Source organism: Dipodomys merriami, unplaced genomic scaffold (assembly GCF_024711535.1).
Source record: "Dipodomys merriami isolate MVZ:Mamm:240054 unplaced genomic scaffold, mDipMer1.0.p SCAF_21, whole genome shotgun sequence".
NCBI lineage: Eukaryota > Metazoa > Chordata > Mammalia > Rodentia > Heteromyidae > Dipodomys > Dipodomys merriami.
Genome location: NW_027203493.1, coordinates 23,012,251 through 23,038,706, shown reverse-complemented (window position 1 = coordinate 23,038,706; position 26,456 = coordinate 23,012,251). Strand labels below are relative to the sequence as shown.

General features: G+C 35.4%; 2 protein-coding genes across 2 annotated transcripts in view; one reads left to right on the top strand and one right to left on the bottom strand.

The window, feature by feature from the left end:
• Ano3 (anoctamin 3) overlaps positions 1-26,456 on the top strand; it is a 203,189-nt gene that overhangs the window by 136,382 nt on the left and 40,351 nt on the right. The window contains exon 14 of the mRNA XM_070032709.1: positions 1,892-1,952. Coding sequence (XP_069888810.1) covers positions 1,892-1,952 — 61 coding nt within the window. The remainder of the gene's footprint in view (positions 1-1,891; positions 1,953-26,456) is intronic.
• Positions 1,237-15,221, bottom strand: Muc15 (mucin 15, cell surface associated). Its single transcript, XM_070032710.1, has 4 exons — positions 15,008-15,221; positions 7,321-8,048; positions 5,876-6,025; positions 1,237-3,660 (listed from the first exon to the last, which is right to left on the bottom strand). Exons 2-4 carry the CDS (start codon positions 8,009-8,011, stop codon positions 3,500-3,502), a joined length of 1,002 nt encoding a protein of 333 aa, XP_069888811.1. The 5' UTR covers positions 8,012-8,048; positions 15,008-15,221; the 3' UTR covers positions 1,237-3,499.

Genomic DNA, 26,456 nt, shown 5'->3' with positions numbered 1-26,456 from the left:
CAGCCATAGTAGGATACTTTATATCTACCCACAGGTCTTCCAAAGGAACATATCTTTTTAGGATGATATTTTAAATAATTCTATGTTACGGAAAAGCAGAAGTTCCAATTACAATGATCATTATTAGTGTTTAGTGTTGCAGCCAGCACTCTGAGGAAGGGATCCCACTGAACCTTCAGTTGGCCTCATCCTCCTTCCCATGTTTTCTCTACATGGTTATCACCCTCTGTCTACAGTTACACTTTTTATCCCCTTCAGTACCTTGATCTCAGAGCCTAGATGCTGTCTTTGAAGTTTTTGCTCAAGTCTAGAACTCTACCATTGAGCCACAGCTCCACTTCTGTCTGTTTGGTGATTAATTAAGGTGCCTCAAAGCCTTTTTCTGCCCAGGCTGTCTTCAAAACCTCATATTTCAGCCTCCTGAGTAAGGAGGTTTATAGACATGTGCCACCAGTTTCAGACTTGCAGTTTCACTTTCCATGGTCATATTTACCTGCATTCATAACTGCACTCTGCACAGTAAAGAAACGAGCAGAAATTCATGTCATAAACTGTATGATGTTCTGGACACCATGATGAAATCTTGTGCCATTCCAGTGTTCTGTCTGGACTGTGAATCTCCCTTTAGACAGGCACATTTAGACATGCAGTATACACAGTATCAAGTCTACATTCTTAGTAGTACAGTACTTATGTTCAAGAAGCTCTTACTTAGAGGCAATTTTATGCAACCGCACAACGCATCTTTCATTCATCACATTTCATCTGACCATATGGACATTCTATCATCTCACATTATCACAAGAAGAGTAAGCATATTCTTCAGAGAAGGACTACATGAATTATGTGGTTTCCAATATATTGCTATCTTATTCCATTTGAATACTGTTATTAAGCTCTTATTTGGTCAAATTTATGTATCAGAGTTATATATTAGGAAAAAGCAGGGGAGAGAGAGAGAGAGAGAGAGAGAGAGAGAGAGAGAAAGAGAGAGAGAGAGAGAGAGAGAGAGAGACTTGGTACTATCTGCAAAACTTCAGATATCCACTGAAGTTCTGGGAAACTATTCCCAATGGATAAAGGAAGACTACAGACTACTCTAGTTTCTATTTTATTTGTGTTTGTGCTAAATATTTCTTGCACTGGCTGAATTAGTTGAATCTCACAAATGTATGAATATAGTGAAAATTTTATGCAAATTAAAACACACAAAAGCACATTGGATTTTATTTAATATGGATTTTATTAAAATCAAATAATACTTGCAATTCTGAAAGTTGTATTCAATAGCATTGCCTGACTGTACATTGTTATTTATCAAGTTTCAGATAACAATGAAAAAAAAGAAAAGAAGAAAAAAAAACACTGTTCAATGATTATGGAACTTATTACAACAATGCACAATGAAAGATATTAGATGTAATAAGGCACTATTGGACATATGTTATAATCATGAGAGAGTGGGAATAGTGCTGTGGTACCTTTCTATTGCAGGTGATAGCTCACTAGCAAATCTCCAAATTTTGTATGTTCCATGTTCCTAGAAGTTTGGCTAACAGGAAATTCAACTTGACATATTTTTCCCCCTGAAAAGCTAATTCCTTCATTTCATACTTATTGTTTGGACATTTGTGGTCCAAAAATACTTCTTTGGGGTGCTAGAAAAACTTCTAAACTGAAATGAATTTGTAGTGCAAAGGAAACTAGGGGGAAGAAAAAAGAGCATTGTCATTCTCTCATTTTTTTTTCCTGTGTAACAATCACATCATACAGTTGCTGGACCCATGGAAGGATCCATGAACTATATTCACAATCTATGAAATACTGTGATTTCACATAGGATTGTTATAATTACTAACATGATTAATATTTTTATGTGTTTTTCATTAAGGTGACATACTTATTTGATAATGGAGGAACAGTCTTCTTTGCTATTTTTATGGCAATATGGGGTAAGTATGTTCTTTCAGTACTTTCTATCTCTTATTTGCTAAGGATATTTCTGTGTTACCTTACACATGCACACACATGTATGTGCAAAAAGTCTCTAGACTAGCACTTGCATTGTTATACTCTCTTCATAAATTCACTACTTTGGGGGAATTTAACTCTTGACCTAACTCTCTAATCTTTAAGGTCAAGACTTTCCTACACTAAGAATTAGTGTTTGTGTCAGAGACAGGTGATAATTTTAAACAAATTGAAAAGCATTAAAATTCAGATTAAGTCGGTGCCAATGGCTCACTCCAGTAAACTTAGCTACTCAGGAGGCTGAGATCTGAGGATCACGATTCAAAGTTAGCCCAGGCAGGAAAGTTTGTGAGACTCTTAGTTCCAATAAACCACCAGAAAACCAGAAATGGTGTTGTGGCTCAAGTGTTCTAGCCTTGAGCTGAAGAGCTGAGGGACAGTGCCCAGGCCTAGAGTTCAAGCCCCACAACTGACAAAAAAAAAAAAGTTTCTGATACTACCACTTGCAAAAGTGATAACCAGAAAATTTTCATTTGCTTAATAATTCTATTTATCTCTTTTAACTGTTCAAGCCCTTAATCTTGGAAATGTAGAATTTATTCCATGTATTAAGCACACAATAGTGTCAATGTATAATAAGCCCTATTTTCATCTAACTTGTTAAAATCATATAAATTATGTATATGAATATATTCATCACCATGTTTCTCATTGAGTTTTTAGGAATTAATTTAAACCTAATTACAGATATACATATATATGTATATATGTATGTATATTTATAAGGTGAATGAGACAGAATGAGATAAAGACAGAGACAGAGGGGAGAATATGTATTTTCAGCTTAGTTGGAATACTCCATTTAGGGAAGATATGACATCTTGCCAGTGTCAAATTCCCTGCAATGGTCTTCTTGCATACAGCCCTTATTACCTTAGCAGCTCAGTAGGCTGGCAATGTATGTGCTAATGAAAAGAAAAGTGAAGGTCATAGATGTCTCTTATTCCGATTATCTTAATTTCTCAGTGGCAGAAACCCAGGACCCTAGCATCTTTCTAGCTATAAAACTGTTTTTATTATTAATTTTTCCTCAAGCAAACGTTAATCTTGTTTGATGGAACTAGAACTACAGGCAAATCAGTTAAAGAGTCAATGCATTGGGTTATGTTAGGGGAAAACATGTGAAAATATAATTTGAGTTCCCAGTTGTTGAAGATTTTAATTCTGAAATTATCAGGCAGTGATAACATGTGATGTCTTTTTTAGCCATACTTGATTCCACAAAGTTCTCCTACTAAGACAAAAATAAGCCAAGATAGAAATTATGGTTAGGTCATAGGTGCTTTCTCTCAAGCCAGAAGTTGTAAGAAAGGAAAACTTTTTGATGATCTAGTTCCTTTGTTTTCCACGATTAGTCTCTGCAGATCTCCTTGCCTTTGTCCATGACAGTGGTTGTCCTGGAAGAAGAGTTTGCTCAATGCCAGGGTGTGGGTCAACACTTGCCTCTGCAGTACTTCTGACCTTAGTGTCATACTGAGGTACGAATTGGAGGGATGTCATCCATAGGAATGCCATCGTGTGCATTTTCTCGGGTTTCTGACAGTGGTGCACCATTCACAGATGAGGTGTAGTAACTAGAATTTCCAAAGCTCACATCATAAGGTTCTGGCGAGTTGTCTAATCGCAGAACTAAAAAAAAAATGAGTTAGTAACTAAATAAAAGCACACTTTTTTTGTGAATCTGAAAGTTGTGTTCAGGAATCTGGTAATTATCAGATTATGGGAATTACTCAAGATGGTTGAGTAGGGACATCTCTTACACGAGCTCTTCAGATACCACATTTGAAATTTTAAATAAGTAGATTTTTCAGGCAACATTTATTTCTATTTGTAAGAGAACATTGGTACATCTAAACTTTCACTGCTGAGCAGGGTGCTGTGGCTCATGCTTTTAATCACTACTAATTGAAAGGCAGAGATTGAGAGGCTCCAGATTCGAAGGCAATCCAAAGATCAGGACATCTTTTATGGCCAACCATAGTGGTACATTCCTGTTATCCCACTCACACCGTGTATCAGACAATTGTAGTTTGTGATGGCCCGTGTAGAAATGGGAACTTATTGAAAAATAATTAATACAAAATGGCTACAGATGTGACTCAAGTCATAGCCTAAGTTCAAACCCAAGTACTTATTTACTTACTTGCTTACTTTATTTATTTTACTGCTGACAGACTCAAAATCAAAGAACGAAGGGAACAATCACAACAAAAAAATGTGTATGCAAATATCAACATATGCCTCATTTACTTTGGAATCTTGTGATTGCCAACACCTTGCGAACATGTTCAGAATTTTTTAATTTTGCTGTTAAAAATGATTTCTTAAAACGTGAGAGCATAAAAACGTGAGAGCTTTGCAAATCTACTGCTATTATTTTACTAATACAATATTTTTATAGCCAAGCCATTTAAAGTAGACCTAGAAGAAAGCTATTTGATGGGTTCTGTTTCTTTTGGCTGGCACAAGTTGTCATGTACTTAAGATTTTCTAATACAAGTTGTATGTGGTGGTTGTTATGGTTGTTGTTTTCTGAGTCAAATATATCCTTAAGATCTTGAATTCATTTTCAAAGAAAATATAAGCATACTTTAAATATCTAAAATTACTGCAAGCAGTGACTAATCATTAATTATGCTAATAGCCTAATTATTTTTGTTTGGTCTCATCATGCTTTTACCTGCAATTACTTAAATCATCTACTTAGAAACTACAACTTTGGAGAGATGTCTCAAAGTTTTCCTGAACCCGTACACATCTATCATACCTGCTTCCATGATATCCGATTGATATTTTGTTTGGTGGTACATATACAAGAAAAGATTCACAGTTAAAAATGTTTAGAAGCATTAGAAATCCTTTTATTTAACTTTGAAAAGTGTCACACTTTTTGTATATGGATTATTAGATACTCATAAGCAAAATTCTATTGAATTATTTACAGCTAATGGATTTGGTTCTGAATATAAATAAAATGCCAGGGATGAACTGAACTCATCAAAACTCAGTGAGAATCCCATCATTGGAGGCAGTTAAAATTTGTTATGGTAGGAAAATTGCTTGCGCAAACAAGTAAATAGATGATACCCTAAAGTATGAAGAGAAAGATAAGACAAGCATTTGAAGCAATTTTATTTCTGTTCTTTTTCCATGTTCTTACAGATCAGACCCTTGCTTTATTTTTAGTGTGTAGATATCTCCTTTGTATACTTTATAGCTGGCTTTTTCCTTCCCATGAAGGTAAAATTCTTGAGTTGAGGTGTATTGTGACTTTATGTGTGCACATATGCATATATTAACTATTCTGTTTTACAGTGTTATTAAGGTGGTTAAAATGAGGCTACTGTATGTGTATATATATTCTGGAAGATTTGCACATTAGAATAAAATATTTCTTCAAGTTATTGCTACTCACAGATCTTACAATAATAAAGAATGGCTTTCTAACAGATTTTTAACAAAACTGGCTATTTTTCCACAATTTTATATCATTACATTCCAATTGTATGCACATATTTGGATGTTGGAATTATTATTTAAAACCAATTTTGTTATAATGAACAAGACTTATTAGTGAAGGGGTGACACAGTCCAAGAAAGAAATGAATGCATTACCTGATTTACATAAATGTAACCCCTCTGTACTTTATCTTTATAACAATAAAAAAGAAAAAATAAATAAAAGAAAGGGGAAAAAATAGTCATTAGTAGGTTTTAAATTTTAGTCACACATAGATAATTGCTTTTCCAATTTTTTTTCTTTGAGAAAATTGTTTTGTGTCATGTAACTCCCTTCTGGAAAAAAACCAATGTGTCCAGGAGACGCTCTAAAAGTAGTTCTTACCTGGTTCGTTTCTATCCTCATAAAGCCGCTGATGGGAAAATGAGTCTGTTTTCCTTTTTCCACATAACAAATAGCCAACAAGAGTAAGCAATGAAGCACAAAGAATAGCCCCTAAAATGGCTCCAAATACTATTCCTGTGTTTTTATTCTCTAGAAGACAAAAAAAATTCACAAGACATAGAAAATAATTATTCAAAAATGATATATATATACTTGCATGTAGACATTTTATATAACCAATAATGATTAATAATTCATTTTAAATTAGACAAAGGTGACATGTGCATGTTGGTGTGTGTACTGTGTTTTTTTTTTTTTCGGTCATGGGGCTTGAACTTTGGGCTTGGGAGCTATCCCTGCACTCTTCAGCTCAAGGTGAGCACTCTACCGCTTGAGCCACAGAACCACTTCCTGTTTTCTAGTGGTTTATTAGAGATAAAAGAGTCTCTCAGACTTTCTTGCCAGAGCTGGCTTTGAACCGCCATCCTCAGATCTCAGCTTCCTGAGTAGCTAGGAATACAGGAATATAGGCGTGAGCCACCAGTGCCCAGCAACTGTGTATTTTTTAAGTACTCAGGATTTGTGAAAAATTAGTTTATCCATAAACTGCTTATTTTTTTTTTCTGAGCTCAAGATACCTTTTACTATATATTATTTTTAACTTCTTGGTGTTTTCTTTTTTTCTTCTTTTTTCTAAGAAATTACATTCAAAATTAGTTTCTGGGGAAGAAATGATAGCTAAAAAATAATAAAATCATTTTAAGTATTCAAAAATATGACAAGACCTAAAATCTAAAGAGCATAATGAATAACTTACCAGATATTAGATATTTATCATTTTATGTTTCAAAGTTTGGTATAACCCCTAAGTGAAACATACAAATAAGCATATAATAATTTACCTTGAATTATAACTCAATTTATGTAATTTTATCAGGTATTAAAAGAAATAAGGGATTTCCTTTTGTTGCGCTTGTCTAATTTTTAAAATATGTGTTTCACTATTTCAATTGCTTTGTGAACAGGTAAATTTTAAAATGTATTCATTTTCATTAATTTTTCAAAACTCATATACATATTTTAATATTCAGTTATTTAGTAGTAAACATGTAAAATTCTTAAAATTCTTTGAGTCAGTGGAAATGAATATTTCTAACATTTCAGAAATCTACCACTGCCTTCTTTGACCAATCTAACCCTTCATTTGTCCAAGAGCCTTCTTTCTTAGGTAATTATTAGTAAATGCTCAATTAATATTAGCAAATGCTCAATTAATCCCTAAAGCTAATTTACTCTCTCAGGTTAATGTAATTAACCTGCCCAACAGTAACAACTACTGGACTTCAGCATTCTCCTCTACTTTCTAAGCATGGTACATTCCTTTGTCTTCATCTGTGTGATTTCTTTGGAGAATCAACACCACATAATTTTACATCATCTTTTACCTTTTTGGGGGTCTGATGTGTTTGGAAAGAGTTTTGAATTATTGGTGAATTTTAACGTGGGCTGTAGCGTTGTATTTTCTTGATAGGGGGTAAAACCGGAGAAGGTGTAATTGCTTGTGGTAAGCCATCTGGTTGGTTCTGTTGTCAAGGGGGTCACAGAATTAGTAGCTGGTGTTGGGGATAGTACGCCAACTGTGGCAGAAATATTGTCAGGAGTTTTCATTGTGAAATTGTTCAGAGACCAATTGTAGTTTCCTGATGACACGGTATCTGTAGAATTCATCTGTGCTGAGGCTGGCAATAGATGTTTAGTTGATATAGATGAGTTCAAAGGCAACTTAGTAACAAAGCCACGACTCAAGGAAGGGCTTGCAGAAAATGTAGGTGGAGTTCCTGGACCCACGGTAAAGTTGTCTACTGAGGAGTTACTGGTAGCATTTGTTGTTTCATTGGCTGTGAATAGTTTCGAGGGGGAATCATCACCTGCCTTGGGATCAAAATTATTTCTGTTTTCATTCTCTGAAGTTGCATTTACTTTTCCTTTCAAAGAATATGATTTCGTTTCCATTGTTTCCAAAATGTCTGCAATACTTCGGGTTGTATTTGCTCCTAAATTTTGTTTCTCATGGCTCCCAAAGGGTAGTGAAATAAACAAAGTTGAAACCAACATAATTTTGACTAATATGAACATGGTAGCCTTCTGCAGTACTGGTTTTATTAAGAGAAATCTGAAAATAAATAACAACCATTTATTTAATTATTCATTAAAGTATTCAGAGTGTTTTATAGATCTACATTTTCCCCCCAAAAGATAAATATCTAGAAACATAGTGTTAAGCTAAGAATATATTCTTTGTTTAACATATTGTTTCAGAGGATGATGTTTTTGTGTTATTATTAGGTATTAATGTTATTCAGTTCTAATTTCTCTATTTCTTCTTTCCTTCTAGAGAAATGCAGGAAAAAAAATCTTTCTCTAGCCAGATACCATATTTCAAAGTTTGGTTCGTTTCAGATGTTATTATGTAGGTACATGCTTGCAAATACACAGACAAATGTACACAAAGATAGGTGTATAGTCTGCTAAAAAATTTAAATATTTTAAGTATAGTGCATGTAGAGATAGCACATTTTCTTCAGACAAAAATATGTTTTTAAAGTAGTAATCTTGAATATTTATTATGAAAGTGATTTATTGATTATACATTAAAGGCCATATATCAGTACTATAAAGTAAGTCATCCAGCAACTCACTGGAATGCATTTTACTACTATCTACTTCAAATGACTTGAATTTGAAACCAACATCCATTTTTAATTTTCATGATGTTTTTGTTCCTAGTTAACCCCAAGTTAGAGAGAATTAAGATTAGATTTTAGAATACACTTTCTTTATAATACACTTTCAACTTTTATACATGAAGACAATGCCTCAGGATATATATCACAATAAAAAATGGTTCCAATCTTCCATCTAAGCATACTATAGTCAGTATGGAAGTACCACAATTAATAAATAGGGTATTATGGAAAATAATTTTAGAATTGGGTGTATATCAAAATTCTGCCTGCAGTCACAGATTGAAAAATTATCAAGATAATGATCTTCTGTTACCTTATCATCATTAAAATTACCAAAGTGATGGGACAGAACTGTTCTAAAGAGTGAACATAATGATGTAAGATGGGGCACTCTGTACAGTTATGTGCTTACATATGATAGCTGTATAGTATCTAGGGGTCACAAAGTTTACATTATCACCTCACTAGAGCCCAATGACAGCCTCTTGAAGCAGGAAATGCAGCTGTATTATTTGTGTTCTTTAGAAAGAACTGAGGCTTCAAGTGGCTAGTGATGAAAACTAGGGAAGAAAGAGAAGGCATGGTATACAAATCAACTCCACTGACTCCAGCTTCATTAAGTCCTGAAATTTAAAGCATTTCTCCCTGAGAAATGTTCATTTTAAACAATTGTTAGAAGTTGTGTGTGGTTGGTTTATGCCTATAATCCCAGTTTTCCCAATCAAGAGTTAGGGCTAGTAGGATGGAGAGTTAGAAGCCAGCCTGAGATACAATATGAGCCTTGGATACAAACAGAATATAAAAATTGTCATTGGATAACTAAAGTAAAGGTGTCACCCTAGCATGTGTGAGCCCCTAGTCAGTCTCCATTAACACACCACACACACACACACACACACACACACACACACACACACACACACACACACACACACACACACACACACACACATTATGCCTTCTTTTCAAGCAATAGGGTCAGAGAACTGATTTCCTGCTCTTTGAATTGGACATTCTATTTTACTAAAGGCTTCCCAGTTGACTGAGGCAGTTATGAAAAAGGAAATAGTACGAGTGTTATTATTTAGGTTATTTCTTAGGACCTCTCCCTAATCTTTTCAAACTTGAAGACTCTTCATTGGGTCCTAACAAGCCTGTCCACACTCTCTTTGATTACCTTTTAGTTTTGAGGGTTCCCCTCACATATATTCCTTTTACTTTGTGATACCTCTCATTATATTAAACATAAATATACCTAGAATACATTCTAATAGAATATCTCTACCAAAATCTGTTAGAAAGCACTCCATTTTAAAAAATATTTTATCATTATGCTAAAACATTTTTTTAAAGTTATTGTAGGGACTGGGAAGGTGGCTCAGTGGTAGAGTTCTTGCCTTGTATGCATGAGGCCTTAGGTTTGATTCCTCAGCACCACATAAGCAGAAAAGACCAGAAGTGGCATTATGGGTCAAGTGGTAGAGTGTTACCTTAAGCTGAAGAGCTCAGGGACAGTGCCCAGGCCCAGAGTTCAGGCCCCATGACTGACCACTATATATAAATATATTAAAGATGATGTACAGTGGGGTTTGTTATATAAATAAGGTCCTTTGGAATTCTAAAACTTTTATTGACTAAAACTTTTATTGCCACTCCTTGGCAAATCACTTAAGGAAACTAATTAAAAAAAAGAAAGAAAGAAAAGAAAAAGATAGGCAGGCCAGCTGTCAGTGCTTGATCCCTGTCATCCTAGATAATCAGTAGGCTGAGATTTTGAGGACTGAAGTCCAAAGCCAACCTGGCACAAGTATTATTTGGCGTATTCCATCTTCAAAATAATTAGCAAAAATAGGACTGGTGGATGCCCCCAAATAGCAACACACAAGCCAAAAATCTGAGCAAATGCATAGTGCTGAGTTTGAACTCCAGTATTCACAACAACAACAATAAAATGCTTCCTGAATAGGAGTGGTCTTGATACCATTATTTTACCTATGTAGAGTCACATGTAAAGTTAAAACTCAAGCAGAAAATACCCTCTAATGTTAGAAGTCTAGAATAACCACTGTTGCTTGTAGGATGATGCGAGTTCTGTTGACTAGTGAGGTAAGGAAATGGTTTCTTGTTTTCCTGGTGAGGCTCTGTGTTGGCACGGAGTTTCCCAGATGTTGGCATCTGTGGCAATCCTACTTCCTTAAATTTTATTCACTTTTTTGTGATAACCAACTAAATTGGATTAAGTGCTAAGATTATTTGTATAATTGGAAAATGGTGTTAACTGATAATGCATGTCTCACATCACAGGACTTCTGTCTTTCCCATTTGGTTCTTACCAAAACAAACAACAAGAAAGACTCATGATTCTATTCACAAATGAATGAAGGCACTCACAGCTACTAATGGGGCTACAGGGTTAGGATTCAAACCCTGGTACAACTGAGACCTAGCTCATTTGTGCTGTTTTCCCTCACAATGGGTTCCAGAAGACTCATATCTGCACACACTCAAGTCCTATATATGAACTAGGTGTATTTTTGCTTGCAGTATATTCCTGTCCTGAATAATTCAACTCTACTCTAGCTTACATATAATGCAATGTACATATTATATAAAAGCTGTGATATTTCATTATTTAAAGAATGACAAGAAAACGGTCTATATTAGTTTAGTACAGATGCACTTTTTCTTTTTTGCTGAATCCACAGTTAGTTGACCACAGGGGTGCAGAATACATGGTGTGGAGGGCCAACTGGACTCATCTTTGTAAAAGTAGTTAGAAAAGAGTGTAAACTTTGTCATTTAGCTGCCTTCTACTGTCATATGTTTATCTCAGTCTCTTGAAACTTTTGCCTATCACTTCAAAACACTGAAGATACTGAGTTTTAGTTTTAAGTATCCCTCAAACACAATAAATATATTTTATCTGGACTTAAGAAACCCCAACAACTGTCTGTACATTTTATTTTAACCAGACATTTACAAGGTAGATTCAAAGATTCACATGAACATAACATGAGCCATTATCCACAGGAGGTTCAATTGAGTAGTATGCTATGAAGCGATACTTCTCCTAACACATTTAGATATCTGTTCTTTTGCACAAATGCTTTTCTCTTCTAAATCCTGAAAATATGACAGTCATGCATTATCTTCTGCCAGTGATTTGTGAATTGTGGATTGTACTTAGCCATTCTTTTTTATATTACTATAGTGTTTAATTTGCACTCACTCTCTCTCTCTCTCTTTCTGTGTATGTGTGTATGTGTGTGTGTGCTTATTTTCCCCTGCTTTAAAAAAAAGTGGTCACGAGTATGGGGAGGAGACTCTAAACAGTTCCAGCTTTCGTATACTGTTACATGAGGAACATGGCATTTTTTGAGTGTTCATTTCCTTTCCATAATGAGAATCCACATATACCAAGCCAACAAAGTGCGTTTTGTTGTTCCAGTTTCACCTTGTCTGTAACACTGAACCACCAAGGGGCCCTTTCATTCCTTTACCTAATTTGAATTGTAACTTGAAAGCCCAAGGCATCAATATCCCAAACGAAAGAAACATTCTATTACTTCCTATAATTTATCTCCTGGGAAAAGTAAGAAAGGGATGAGTGGGAAAGAGCAATATGTTTGAATACAGTTTTCTATTATGTCAAAAATTTATGCAGGCATGGTAGAGACTGACAGATTCGCATAATTTGAATGTCACAGCAGAAGACAACTACTGCTTCGGATCCCCTGACTCAGGCATCTTTCATCTTAAAGAAGGGGACACACCAGGGCTGGAAGTCCTCATCTATAAGAGACTGGAACAAAAGGATTTCCCAGAGCTGTTAGGCAGTATAAGTTTCACTAAATCATTTCCTACAGGACAAGTCAGACATGTTTGCTTCCCATTGGCTGTCCATGGCCGATCTTCTCTGTATTAATACTTTTGTATGACCTTGGATTATATTATAAATATCCAAGTGGCATTCAGCAGAAAATAAGTTTCCCCCCTGACTGTTATTCAGAAATCCAGCCCTGAAATTTTGCAGAAGATAAACTTATTTAGGTTAAGTCTGACCTCATCCTGAGACAAAGTCTATTGTAAGCAGCAACAGCTGGTTAAGGGATACAGAAGTTACAGAGGACAGTAAATGAAATCTTTTTTTTTCTCTCTGTCCTTCCAGGCTCTCTGCATCTCAAGAATTCAAATATTTGAATGAACATATATATGCACACGTGTGTGTGTGTGTGTGTGTGTGTGTGTGTGTGTGTGTGTGTGTTTAGAGACAGAGACAGAGACAGAGAGAAACAGAGGTGAGAGAACAGTATGTTTAAGTTTACCAAAGTTCATCCATCAGCCTTGTGAGATCAGACAAAAAAATGGAATTAAAATTAAAATCAGAGAGAGAGAGAGAGAGAACCAGGGAAACCAAGTGGCTTCATTTCTCCTCCTATTCCTTGCCCCTTCTTGGACCTGGGTAATAGCAACTTGAATGGGTATAACTTCCAAAGGAATTCAGGAAATGTAGCTTAGAGACAGAGCTCTGGTCATCACAATTTTGAAAACTTCTAAGGAAAGAATCATCACACACAAAAAATAAATAAAGAAAAGAAAAAGGCAGATTTCAAGCACCTTTGTGGTGCCTTAAGTATATAGATTCTAAACTTTCCTATGGATTAAGATATTTTTGTTGTTGGTAGTGTTTAATAACTTTCAAAATATACTTGAGAATTAGTGTTTCAATTTTTAAATAATTCGTCTGCAGAGAGATAATGGATACTATTTTCTCCACGTTCTTTGGTACTGGTACTGATGGTTTCAAGTTACTACTTTTGTATAAAGAGTACACAAAGAGAAGAAAATGGAGGAATAATACCTCTGGCCATTAAGGAAAACAAACATCTACTCTGCATAATATTGCTTCTTCTTAAACACATAAAATTACTATTCATGCTAGCTTCTTTGGGTAAAATATTGTCACTTGTTCACAGACATTTTCTAATTAAAATGTGAAAATAAGTATATGTTCTGGTTTGGGTCAAGTATTTAACCCTGTCATTCAAGTTTAGAAATTAAGTCATTCAAAAATCAATGAAAATAAGAAAGTTTTAAATTAAACAACACTTCAGGTATACTGAAAGGATAATACAATAGCATATTTTGAGAGTGAACCTACTAATAAGAACAAAGAGACCACTTTTCCTTGATTACTTCTTGCTACTGTTGCTACTGATCCTTGGCAACAAATTAAGAAAGATTACTGTATTTCTATTTATAGGAAACTCAATCTGTCATGTATTTAATTTATATTCCAGGCAAAATTTAAGTAATTGAATATTATTTTAAGTGTGGTTTTTGATCTTGGAAGGTATTTTGCTTACTCTAAATAAAAGAGTCACAATAAATCAGGATGTCAGAAATTATACTTAGAAATTTTGCCTTTTGGAAGGATGACAATGTGGAAAGCTTAATTCTACCCTGAAACCTTATGCGTATGATCTCACTTTTAGTTAATTTTTTTAATGGAAAAAAAAAACAGAGAAAAAGAAAGCATGGCTTTTTGCCTTGGACAAAATTTTAAACTCTGTAAGTATTGTTCAAATTAAAAGACTTGAATGCATGTAAGTCCACAAGAAAATAAAGGGAATATCATGACCCCTGCTAACGTAGGAGTTCTCAATCATAAATTTCAATACTTAAAATATTAGGCAGATGACATTCAAACTTAGAAAACATGTGCCACCAAAAATTTTTCTGAATCCAAATTCCCAGGCATGATGTTTCCAGCCTTCTATCATATTTCACTATCTATAGGAACAAGTTCTATAAACCAAAGAGAAAGTAGGTCAATAGGAAATCATCATCCCTTCAAGGAGTTTTACGTAGTCATGAAAGAAAATACCTTTAAGAAACCTGTTTATTCCACAGAATTATCATCTGTATTAACTGACTTAAGAAAATCTTTGGACAAAAAATTTTATAGAAGTTTGTGATTAACTGTATGTGCTGATTACTTTTTTTTTTTAACAATTGTATTCTAATCCTTTAAACCAAATGCAGAATGTAAGTCTAAGTATCTAAGTTATATTCCTGCTGGTGTTTCTTTGAACATTTTGATGTCCTTACCTAGGACCAGACTTGAGGAAATTCTATACTGTAGTCACATACATTTTAAATCAGGTTTCCATTTAACTCTTTCACTGGTTTCATCCTTTAGAAAGTGCAAACGGTCACTTACTTAGCATTAACTAATTATGTAACGAAACAATGACCTGTTTTTACTAAGGTCTTTGCAGCTACTTGCCTGATGGTGTGCTGTCAAAGTTTCAAACTATGATGATTGCTCTAAATAAATGAGAGAGCAAAAGAGCCCTAAGTAACCCAGCAAGCACACACTTACCTTCAGGACTAGGAGGCATTTACCAGGGGAATGGAAATACCACGGGTTATCTTGCTTGGAGTGAGGCTGCTGGATGTGAAGAGAGCAGATGAGTGAAGTGAAACACTGTTGCTTTGAGCAGAAGGGTACAGGAGAAGCACAAAATTAGGTGGGGCTGGCTAGCTGGCTGGCTGTTTGTGTAATCCAGCACCCCAGAACCTGACTGACCTGCTCTTCAGCTCTAAGGCAGTAGGATATCACCTCATTCAGACTTTTAACAAGAGAGGGGTTGGGGGAGGTCCAACCCTCTTGTTTTCATAAGTCACTTGATTTAACTTTGGGACAGACTGTTTCTTGAAAGAGAAAGCAAAACTGGGCATCCATTTTTTTCCCTTAAATGAGTAAAAGAACAGCAATGTGGGTAATGTCCACTGGTGGATCAAGTTTTTGACACCTGCTGTGTACACCTTGCTCCCTTTACAGGTGAATCATTTCGAAGTGAATCATTTCTTCCTTTTTCTCTAGGCTGGCCCAGTGTTGTTCTAAGTCATTAGCAAATCTCCCTCTCCCATAGAAGGTTTCTTGTGCTCTCTCTCTCCCTCTCTCTCTCTCTCTCTCTCTCTCTCTCTCTCTCTCTCTCTCTCTCTCTCTCTCTCTCTCTCTATATATATATATATATATATATATATATATATATATATGTATATAAATTGTGAAAATACCGTACAGAGGGGTACAATTACATGAGCGAGGTAATGAGTACATTTCTTTTTTTTTTCAGTTTTTTAATTTTTAAATTTTTTATTGTAAAAATACCATACAAAGGGGTTGCTCTTTCTTGTATGTAGAAAACTGAAATGGAAAAATAAAATAAAATAAATACCGGCTAGTCCGTAGTGTAGGACTTGCCTGCAGTGCACTGACATGGGTTCTATAGAAAGTCACGCTGAGCACAAAGTGAAGGAATGGGTGTTAGGATCCTTGAGAAATCTGGGGAAGGTTACTCATGAAGCCATCACCGTGACAAGAGTTGGGATTTCTTTCTGACTTTCAGGAGTTTGAGAACTCGCTGAGGGCTATCTGACAATGGCCCTGTCTTCCAGAATAATCCTAGGAGCCTTCTCCCTTAAGTAGTTTTTTTTATTCTATGTTCCCTGTACTTTTACTCTCTCTTTAGAAGCTGGAGAGTTTTAGAAGTTCTTGGTTAATTAATGCTTGTTTAAATACTGGAGTTGAATAACAATCTGGCATGCTTCCTTCATTTCCTTTCACATCTTATGAAAGGTAGAAGAGTGACATTCTACACATTGATATTTGGGGACTGGCGTCAGTTTCCTCTCAGTTTAGTAGACTTGAGGTTTATTCTTGGTTTCTCTTGTACCAGGAGATACAATTCCAGCTTCTGGGAGAGAAAATGAAACTTCAGCTAAAATGCAGGAGCTAATGAGTTTCCCCTTGGATGCAAAGAATCTGCCTATTTAATTGGATCCCTAAGGGGTAAAATGAGGTGGGGAAGGTAATTCTATAGTTTAAAATGTTCAGAGGCCCAAAAGCTGTTTTAGGGTTTCATTAGAAATTAAATCAGTGCCTTAAAAAATACTCACTCAAAGGATATTTATGCTGTACCTGCACTGGTATGAGGAAAAGCAAGTTAAATTTAATTAAACAGATGGTAGTTGAGCAATGGCTTAATAGAATTCAATTGGTTATTTGCAGATTAATTAGTTGCTAGGAAAACAATCCTCTGTGTGTGTGTGTGTGTGTGTGTGTGTGTGTGTGTGTGTGTGTGTGTGTGTGTGTGTGTCGGTGTCTGTGTGTGTGTGTGTCTGTGTGTGTGTGTGTGTGTGTGAGTGTGAGTGAGTTTACTGTCTCTATCTCTAATGAAAAATATGAACTGGTAGTATTGAGTGTACAATCTCACTAGGCATTTTCCCACATAGGAAAATAATTACCCTTTTCAGATTTGACAATAATAACCATTGCTTATACCAAGCAGAAAAAATGCCATGAACTTTTGCTACAACTCTGTTTTCACTACGTTAAGTGCCAGAGTTAAGCTTTCAAGATTTTTTTTTTCTGAAGCATTTCATTCAGGTCTCAAAATTGTTTCCATTATTGCAATCCAACAACCACAATCAAATTATTAGAATTAGCCTTGTAAAATGCCCTATTTACTCTCCCCAATTGTGAGCACTTTTGGAAACCGATTTCAAGATGAAATCAGTCCATAAATGTAATGCTTTGATTGCTACTAAGCTTATTTATCAGAAACCCTTGTTAAGTCGCCTGAGCTGAAGCTAAAAAAGGAAACTTTTGCCAAACAGAGAAGCATTACTGAGATAGAGCTCCAACTATATACTATGCTCTACATAAGACCAACAATATTTTAGAGCTTATCTCTCCAGAGAAACTTTAACAAATGAAACAAAAAAAGGCTCCCGGAGACATTTTATCAACCAAGTCAGCTAAGACAACACTTTTCAGTGCTTATGTAACCTTTGTACTTGCCTACCGTAGTGCCCTTCATCTGGTACTTGGAATTGCTTCATACACATAAATTAAGACTTAAAAAAATTCACAATGGGAGACAGAAATGCTTCTTCTATGTCTGAAATGATGGAATTAATCACAAGCGGGAATTTTTTTAATATTTATTTTACTGTTAATATGCTGTACAGAGGGGTTACAGTTACATGAGTAAGGTACATTTCTTGTTGAACATGTTGCCCACTCCATTGTTGTTCTCACAGTATCCCTTCCCTCCTCTCCCCCGCCCCCAAGTTGTAAAGTTCATTTTTGACATAGTATCTTGTGAGTATCATTGTTGCAATGGGTCATCCTTTTTTTATTTCTTTCAGCATTTTGTTATTTCTCTTCCCGTCCCCAAATCAGATAAATGTATATACAAGATGGAAAGTACCAGAATCAAAGACAGAGATTGCCAGGGATACCCCAATGGAAAAAGAAAAATGAAATAAAATAAGAAGAAAGAACTAGATATAGTATATTGGTGACAACAAGTTTGACAATTGAAAAAAGACCCGTTGTTTCCATGTCTTGGAGTTCATTTCAATTAGCATCATTTTGTATGGTCATATGTGCTTGAGCTATTATGATACCCTGTCAGGACTATCCTAGGCATATACTAATTATTACAAATGAGGGAAACCATAGAGCCTATGTTTCTTTGAGTCTGGCTTACTTCACTTAACATGATTTTTTCCAAGTCATTCCATTTCCTTACGAAAGGGACGCTGTCATTCTTTATGATAGGGGCATAAATTTCCATGTGTATATACACCATATTTTCTTGATCCATTCATCTATTGAGGGGCATTTGGGTTGGTTCCATATCTTAGTTATGGTAAATAATGTTGCAGTGAACATAGTTGTGCTGGTAGCATTAGTGTGGCCTACCTTGAGATCAACTGGATAAAGGCCCAGGAGTGGGATTGCTGGGTCATAGAGGAGTTCTATGTTTAGCCTTTTGCAGAACCTCCATCTGCTTTCCAGAGTGGTTGAACAAGTTTACATTCTCACCAGCAGTGTAGTAGCATTCCTTTTGGTGACATTTCCGCCAGCAACTGTTATTATTTGTTTTCTTGATAATGACCATTCTAACTGGGGTAAGTTGGAATCACAATGGTGTTTTGATTTGCATTTCTTTTAAGGCCAGCGATGTTGGACAAGTGGAATTTCAAAATCACGAACAAATTACTATCACTGGTGGATCTGAAAATTTATCTTGTAGCTTGAGATCACAAATGAAATAAAATCCAAACAATATTCTATATCCAATATAGTACCCCTCTGGGTAAATCTTACAGCATCAACAGCAGAAGGAATTGGTTTACATTGATCAGATTTATTGTAGTTGGTTAAGAGTTTGAAGCAGGCTGTCCACTGAATTCATGTTTTTGTCTTCCTGCAAGGTATGAGCACTTTATAAAACAAAGAAATATTTCATCAATAATAAGATAAAGTTCATAATGCTTATAATATTTGACATTAATAATATTCTGTATAAGGAAATTAAAATTTAATGACTGGGAAATGTATTTTGTGATGATAGCATTTATTTTTTTCATTATCCTTTTAGAAGGCTAATTCCTATAGATGTTAATAGTTGTTTAACATGCAATCTCATTTTTCTTCCTGTTCAGTGAAATTATAGCATGGTCCTGTTCATTTATATATGATGTATGATTATTAAATGCTCTGTTTTTTACAATGGAAATAGAAAGACATGCCTTTTGTTAAGTATGTTATTACATAGCACATACATATCTGCAACTATACACATTTTTTGCATAAATGACAAGCACAGGAAAGTTACAAAGCTGATAAATCACTAATATTATTTTCAAAGGGTAGAGCTCTATGAAATTTTGGCATTTAATTCTATTAGGTATTCTGTTGTGATTTTTCCATAAATGTATCTGTGCAAGTAATATGCTTTGATCAAATTACTTAAATATTTATTAACTTAGATATTGACAGTATTGAGATTTGAACTCAGAACTTTGCCATACCATCAGTGCTCTTTTTTTTTTTTTTGTACTGGTTACTTATGTTTAAACTACTTATGTTTAAACTATGTTTTGTCCAGGCTCATGCTTGGACTACAATCCCCCTACTTATTCTTCCTGCAGTACATAAGCTGCCACTCAAGCACCACCATGCCCAACTTCTTCCTTTGAGAAGGAGTGTCAAGAACTTTTTGCCTGGGTTTGCTTTTATCTGCCATCCTTGCTAGCTCAGCTTCCTGAGATAATGGGTTTTATTCTGATATTTACAGACTGTCATACAATGTACTTGCATCATATTTACCTTCCCAATCATCCCCGCTTTTTCTCTCCCCCTTCTTGTCAATTCTTCTCACAAACCAAATAGTTCTCCTTTTATATATTCATGTCTGTTTGGAAGTTTTGTTTGTTTGATTTTTTTTTTTAGTCTAGATTCTGCATACACACTATTTGTCTTACTGACTTAACTACATCAACATGATAATCTCCAGTTCATTCACTTTCTTGCAAATGGCATCAGTTCTTCTTTATGGATGAATACTACAACACTGTGCTCACCTCTTCTTTATCCCTTCATGGGTAGTTGGACACTTAAGCCGAACTCATAACCTGGCTACTATGAATAGTGCTATTATAAGCAAAACATGATTGTACAGGTGTCTGTATTATATGTTGATTTGCATTCCTTTGGGTATGTTACCAAGAGTGGTAGAACAGGATAATGGGGCAGTTCTATTTTTACTTTCTTAGGAAATCTCTGTACTGATTTACATAGTGACCATATTTAATGTGCATGTTTGCCATCACTATATAGTGCTTCCTTCCCCTACTCCATCCCCTCTACCCTCACCAGTATTTGTTTATTTCCCTGTCAACTGTCATTCTGACTCAAGAAATATGGCATATCTGTGTCATTTTAGTTTGCATTTCCTTCATGACTAAGGATGTTGAATACTCCTTCAAGTGCATATTAGCGATTTGTACTTCTTTTAAGAGTCAATTCATTAGCCCAGTTATTAACTGGATTTTTTATTTTTGGTGTTTAATTTTTTAAGCTTTGCATATATGCTATATATAAATACTTTGATGAACAGCTCACAAAGAAGGGACAGCACTGGCTGGATATTAAAACAAAACAAATTGTTTAAATAGGAATACAGGTTGACCCATTGCAACAATGAAATGTACAAGACTAGCTAGGCTGAAAAACGAATTTTACAATTTAGGCGGGGAGTCTGGGGGTGGGGGGTGCGGGTGTGGGGTGGGGGGGCAGGAATGTAGTTGTGGAGGTGGGAGGGAAGGGATGGTAGAGGAAAAACAAAGCAGGCAACAATGCTTGATAAGAAATGTACTCATTACCTTGCTCATGTGATTGTAACCCCTCTGTACAGTAATTTCACAATTAAAAACTTATTTAAAAAAATGAAAAGAACGTCAGATAACCTGGCAGCCGATAGTGTCCACACAAGTTAATAATTGTTCATTTAAAATGAGAGTAGACATTCAGATCTGTGTTTTTCTTCAGCTCTGTTAATATGCATGAGTATAGCCAGACAGAAAACAGAATGATGGATTTAACTATGCGGTTTCCAAACTAGTCTATGAGTGAAGGACTAGAAAGTTGAGGGGTGTGTGCACATGAATAGATATAAGTGTTGACCATTAGGCTGGACAAAGGAGAGAGTAAAGAAAAAGAAAAAAGAAAAGGACAGTAAATGTATGAAAAGATCAAATAAATAAATAAATAAAATAAGCTAAAGCAAAAAGTTTGGGGAAGTAGCTCAAGTGTCAGAAGTTTAGCCTAGCAAGGTCAAGACTCTGAATTCAAACCCTAACACTGCTTGAGAGAGCTGGTAAGACACGGTCGAGTGGCCAAGAGACAGAAACACACATAGAGATAACAAAGAGAAGAAATAGGGAATAGAGTACATGTCTTAAGAGTTAGAGAGGAGTAGGTAATTATCACAAATCTAACCCTCATCTTTACTGGCCTGTAATTGTGAGATCAGATTTTTAAGGATTGAGAGATGACCTAGAAATGTTGACCTTCCTGAAATAATAGATAAGAACAAGATTAAAAGCTACAATGTTTGTCCTAATGAGCCCAATCATGAGAGGATGAGAGGAGGAAAATGTGTTTGTCTGAGATATGGGGATGGGAGCCTATTACTGAAATGGAGAACTCTAGGCCTTTTCTACACACCTGCTGATTTATTGCTGCCCTTTAAACCCTCTTTAACTTGCAATGGAAATATGCCAGAAAATGATATTGATGACTTTAGCAAACACATGCTATTGTATTGTGTGTAGTCACAATAGCTGATTGAGTATTCTTGAAGTATACTTTCACACAGGTTTCCTTCCTGTGTGTTAGTATTCTGTCACTATAGAAACTAAACTTTTTGGCTCACTCTTGCCTAACTTATCAATTACCTGTTATTACTTTGGCTCAGTTTATTAAGTAAAGTCACAACAAGGCGTAAGTCCCATAGATTGATAATATTATAACTGACTCTACTACCATTAAGACCTGTATGAATGGTTTCTTGAAAAATTAAGGTAGAAAATTAAGAAATCATGACATAACTTGCTATTTTTTTCTAATAAGTTATAATAGTTAAATAAATAATAACTTCAGCAACAATAGCAAACTGTTTATTTGCCCACAGTCCTTATTACTGACATACGGGAATGACACAGACTGAGTGAGAGGTGGAGATTACATGAATGTGCTCTAAGAAAATGAAAGCAGTGAAGGGAAGGGAACTAAAAGTGAATTGTAAAGGGTGTGAATTTGATCACAACATGTGAAATACATGTACGTAACTATCACAGTGAAACTACTCTGTACATGTACTGAAGTTTATCTACAGAAGTAAATAAATGTATAATAAATATAATAAATGTAAATAAATTTATTTATGGAAGTAAAAATTACAAAAAAAAACTTAGCTGAGTGCTGGTAGCTCACGTCTGTAATCCTAGCTACTCAGGAGGCTGAGATCTGATGATCGAGGATCCTGAGACTCTTATTTCCAGTTAACCACCAGAAAACCAAAAGTGGCACTGTGGCTCAAGTGGTAGAGCACTTACTTGCCTTGAGCTGAAAAGCTCAAGGACAGCACCCAGGCCCAGAATTCAATCCCGACGACCAAACAAAAAACAAAAACAAAAAAAAAAAAACCACATCTGATTTGTTTGTCTCAAAAGCAAGGGCAGAAGGAAAAAGGAAACTTAGCTATAACCTAAAGAGTATTTTTGAAATTAAGTCCACAGCAAAGAAATAACAATGTCAAGAGGACTCCTTGCCCATTAAAGGAACTGTAAGAACTTCAAATACTTTGTAGGAAATAGTGAAAAGATATTGTATTTACTTACATTCACAATTCCTAGAAGTTCTTTGCTGCAGAAAAAGAATATTTCTGTGCTGAGTCAGAAGAGAGTCATTAAGACTAACAATTAGACTTATTGTGAATCCCTTCCTTTGAAAAGTAGTAACCTAGTAACACTGTCTTTAGAAACAGTGACCTGGGATACACAGCCAAGTTTATTTGAGCAAGCTCACTGTATTTTCAGAGCCTTGTCACCGTTACCAGTAGATCAACAATTAAGCTATTCCTTGCACATGGAACTTTTTGTTGTGAAGAATTAATAAGGTGACATAAAGAACATGTAACAATGTGACAAACTTATTGTCTTTCCTTTCTTCCTTTTTTTTTCCTATCCTTCCTTTCATCCTTCCATCTATTCTTCCTTCCTTCCTCCTTTCTTTTTTCTTCTTTCTTTACTTTTTTGTCTTTTTCTTTTCTTTTTTTTGTGAAACAAGGTCCCCTTACATACCAAAGGCTGGCCTTGACCTTGTGAACTTCTGATTCAACCTGTCTGAAAAAAACAATAAAAAAGAACAATTTTTCTAGCAGAAAAAGAATACAAAAATATAAATGAAAGTTAGGTGCAACAGTAGTAAGAATAACAGCCAAGAAAGGTGGCCTGAGTCTATCTTACCAGCATCTAGGATACTGATATAAAGGGGTCACCTGTATTCAGTTTCAAGACTGGCCTGCACAGCACAGTCACACAATACAAACAGGGAAACACTTTAATTTTTTAGAGCTACAAAATCACATGTACACACAAAAATATAGAAAAGAAACAATCAGGTACATAACTCACTACTGTAATCCTAGTTATTCAAGAAGCTAAGATCTTAGTCTCATAATTCAAAACTAGCATAGGCAGGAAAGTCCATGAGATTCCTATCTCCAATTAACCACCCAAAATAGCCAGTGATGGAGCTGTGGCTCAAGAGGTAGAGTGCTAGCCTTGATCACAAAAGCTTAAGCAGAGTCCCAGGTCCTGAAGTCAAGCTCCAGGACTGACACACAAAGAAAGAAAGAAAGAAAGAAAGAAAGAAAGAAAGAAAGAAAGAAAGAAAGAAAGAAAGAAAGAAAGAAAGAAAGAAAGAAAGAAAGAAAGAAAGAAAGAAAGAAAGAAAGAAAGAAAGAAAGAAAGAAAGAAAGAAAGAAAGAAAGAAAGAAAGAAAGAAAGAAAGAAAGAAAGAAAGAAAGAAAGAATTTTTTCACCTAACTGCCTAACATATTTCTATAGTACATGCTTTGGATTCTGTGTTTCCTGCATTTTTATTTTGATTTCCTCCAGAATATAACGTTTAGAAAGATACTTCAATGAGAGTAAACATAAACAATTCAAGCACGCTGTGGTGGCAAGAGGCAAGACCGTGGTCTCAAATAAAACAAGCAATTCAGATTTTGTTCTCCTAAACCTCAGTTTTCATTCTCTCCCCAGAGAATTCAGTTTTAATGCAGGATTGCTAATACTACATTAAATGACATGAGAAGTTAGCTTTACTAAGATTTTTCAAAATTATTTTTTATTGTGGATAGCTTGTGAACATTTTATGTCAGTTTTATAACTTCAGAGTGCTATTTTTTGTCTTTTTAGTTTTTTTGTTTTTGGTTGTGGGCCTGAACTCTGGGCTTGGGCGCTGTCCCTCAGCTCAAGGCTAACGTTCTACCACTTAAGCCACAGTGCCACTTCTGGCTTTTTTCTGCTTATGTGGTTCTGAGGAATCAAATCCAGGGCCTCATGCATGCAAGGCAAGTAATCTACCACTGAGCCACCTTCCCAGCCCTCACAGTGCATGTTTATGACATTCATTTTTTAAATTACTGTGCATCGGCAAAAAAAAAAAAACACAACAAACCTGCAGTTGTCTTTGACTGATGAGTAGAGGTTTTCTTTTGTTTTGTTTTTAAACTTGGACATTTAATTCTTTTGTTGTTGTTGCTGGTCCTAAGGCCTGAACTCTGGGCCTTTGTGCTGTCCCATTCCCTGAGCTCCTTTGCACTCTACCACTTGAGCCACTGGGCTACTTCTGGCTTTTCTGTGATTGATTGATATATTGATTGATTGACTGATTGATTTTGTCAGTCGTGGGGCCTGAACTCTGGGCCTGGGCACTGTCCCTCAGCTCTTCAGCTGAAGGCTAGTACTCTACCACTTGAGCCTCAGCGCTACTTCCAGCTTTTTCTGCTTATGTGGTGCTGAGGAATCGAACTCGGTTCATGCATGCGAGGCAAGCACTCTACCACTGAGCCACCTTCCCAGCCCATGTAGAGGTTTTTTAAATTTCCCCAAATTTGCCAGTCTTTATATTTGCAATCTTATTTCTCTTACATTATCAATGTTGAGCACCATGAAACTCGGGCAAATCAATACACAAACACTGATCTGGGTCCAGAAAATAGTATATGAACTGCAAGGAGTTTGCTCAGAATCCATTCCAACATAAGGATAGTTACCATAATTGAATGGAAGTACCTGTGGATCACATGCTCAAGTAAATATATCTTGACTCACTATTCACTGATGAGCCATTAAGAAACACTCAAAGTCTATCACCTGATATTGGAAAGTGAAAGACTTTGAATATATGTTCTGCATGGTAAATATGAACAAAACTATTGTTACCTGGAAAAATTAAAAAGATGATGGGAGACACGTTAGATCAAGAATCAGAAAAAAACTTACCTAATATGTAGTAGAAACTGAGGACTTTGGAAAGTTTCTTTTTCTAACACCTACAAATGATGAAAAGTTGGTTACTTAAAATATATTTCCCCTTTAAGTAGATCAAGCATGACTAGACTACTAGTTTGTCTCATATCCTTACAAAAAGTACTGTTATTTTCATTTTAAGTTATAAAAACAGAAGTTCACGTTGCTTATTGGTTTATTCAAGGCTACATGAGTGAAAGAACACAAGTACCTTTTAGATCCAGAACATTACTACTCTGATCCTAAGGAAAATAACTTTGTGCTTAAAAAGAATATATTGTATTTTATGAGAAAGGCATACCAAAAGGTTGACAAGATTATATTTGGGTGAACATGTTTGGTATTTTATCAATTTTGGACTGTTTAAATTTGAACAAATGCTAATGTCATGGTCTATTTAAATTTAATATACCATATTCGGGGTCATGAAGAGTTAGCTTTCATCCTCTACATGAAGGGATTACTCCATTCAAGACTGCAATGAGAGTTCTTCTCTTGGGAGAAGGGGAGGTGTGGGTTTTCTATGTTTCCCAGGTTGGTTTTGAATTTATTAGACCAAATTTGCATTTTGTTCAGGTTCTTGAATGCTAGTCTATGCCTCCATAGCCAGCCAGAGTTCTCAGCATATCTTGCCATGTCATGGTAATGTTTCCATCGTGATATTTCTTCTTGTAGCTTCTTGCTTCTACATGAATTTTCTCAAGAGGAAAAAAAGAAAGCCTAATTTCTGAAACTGGTATAGATTTCCAGTACTTAGGGTTCAAGTGATGATTTTTTCTTACATGTTCTTTCTTATTTAATGTCAGAGAAGGAAAGGGAGGAGAGGAAAACTGAAAGTTGAGAGAGATGTCAGACCAAGATAAAAT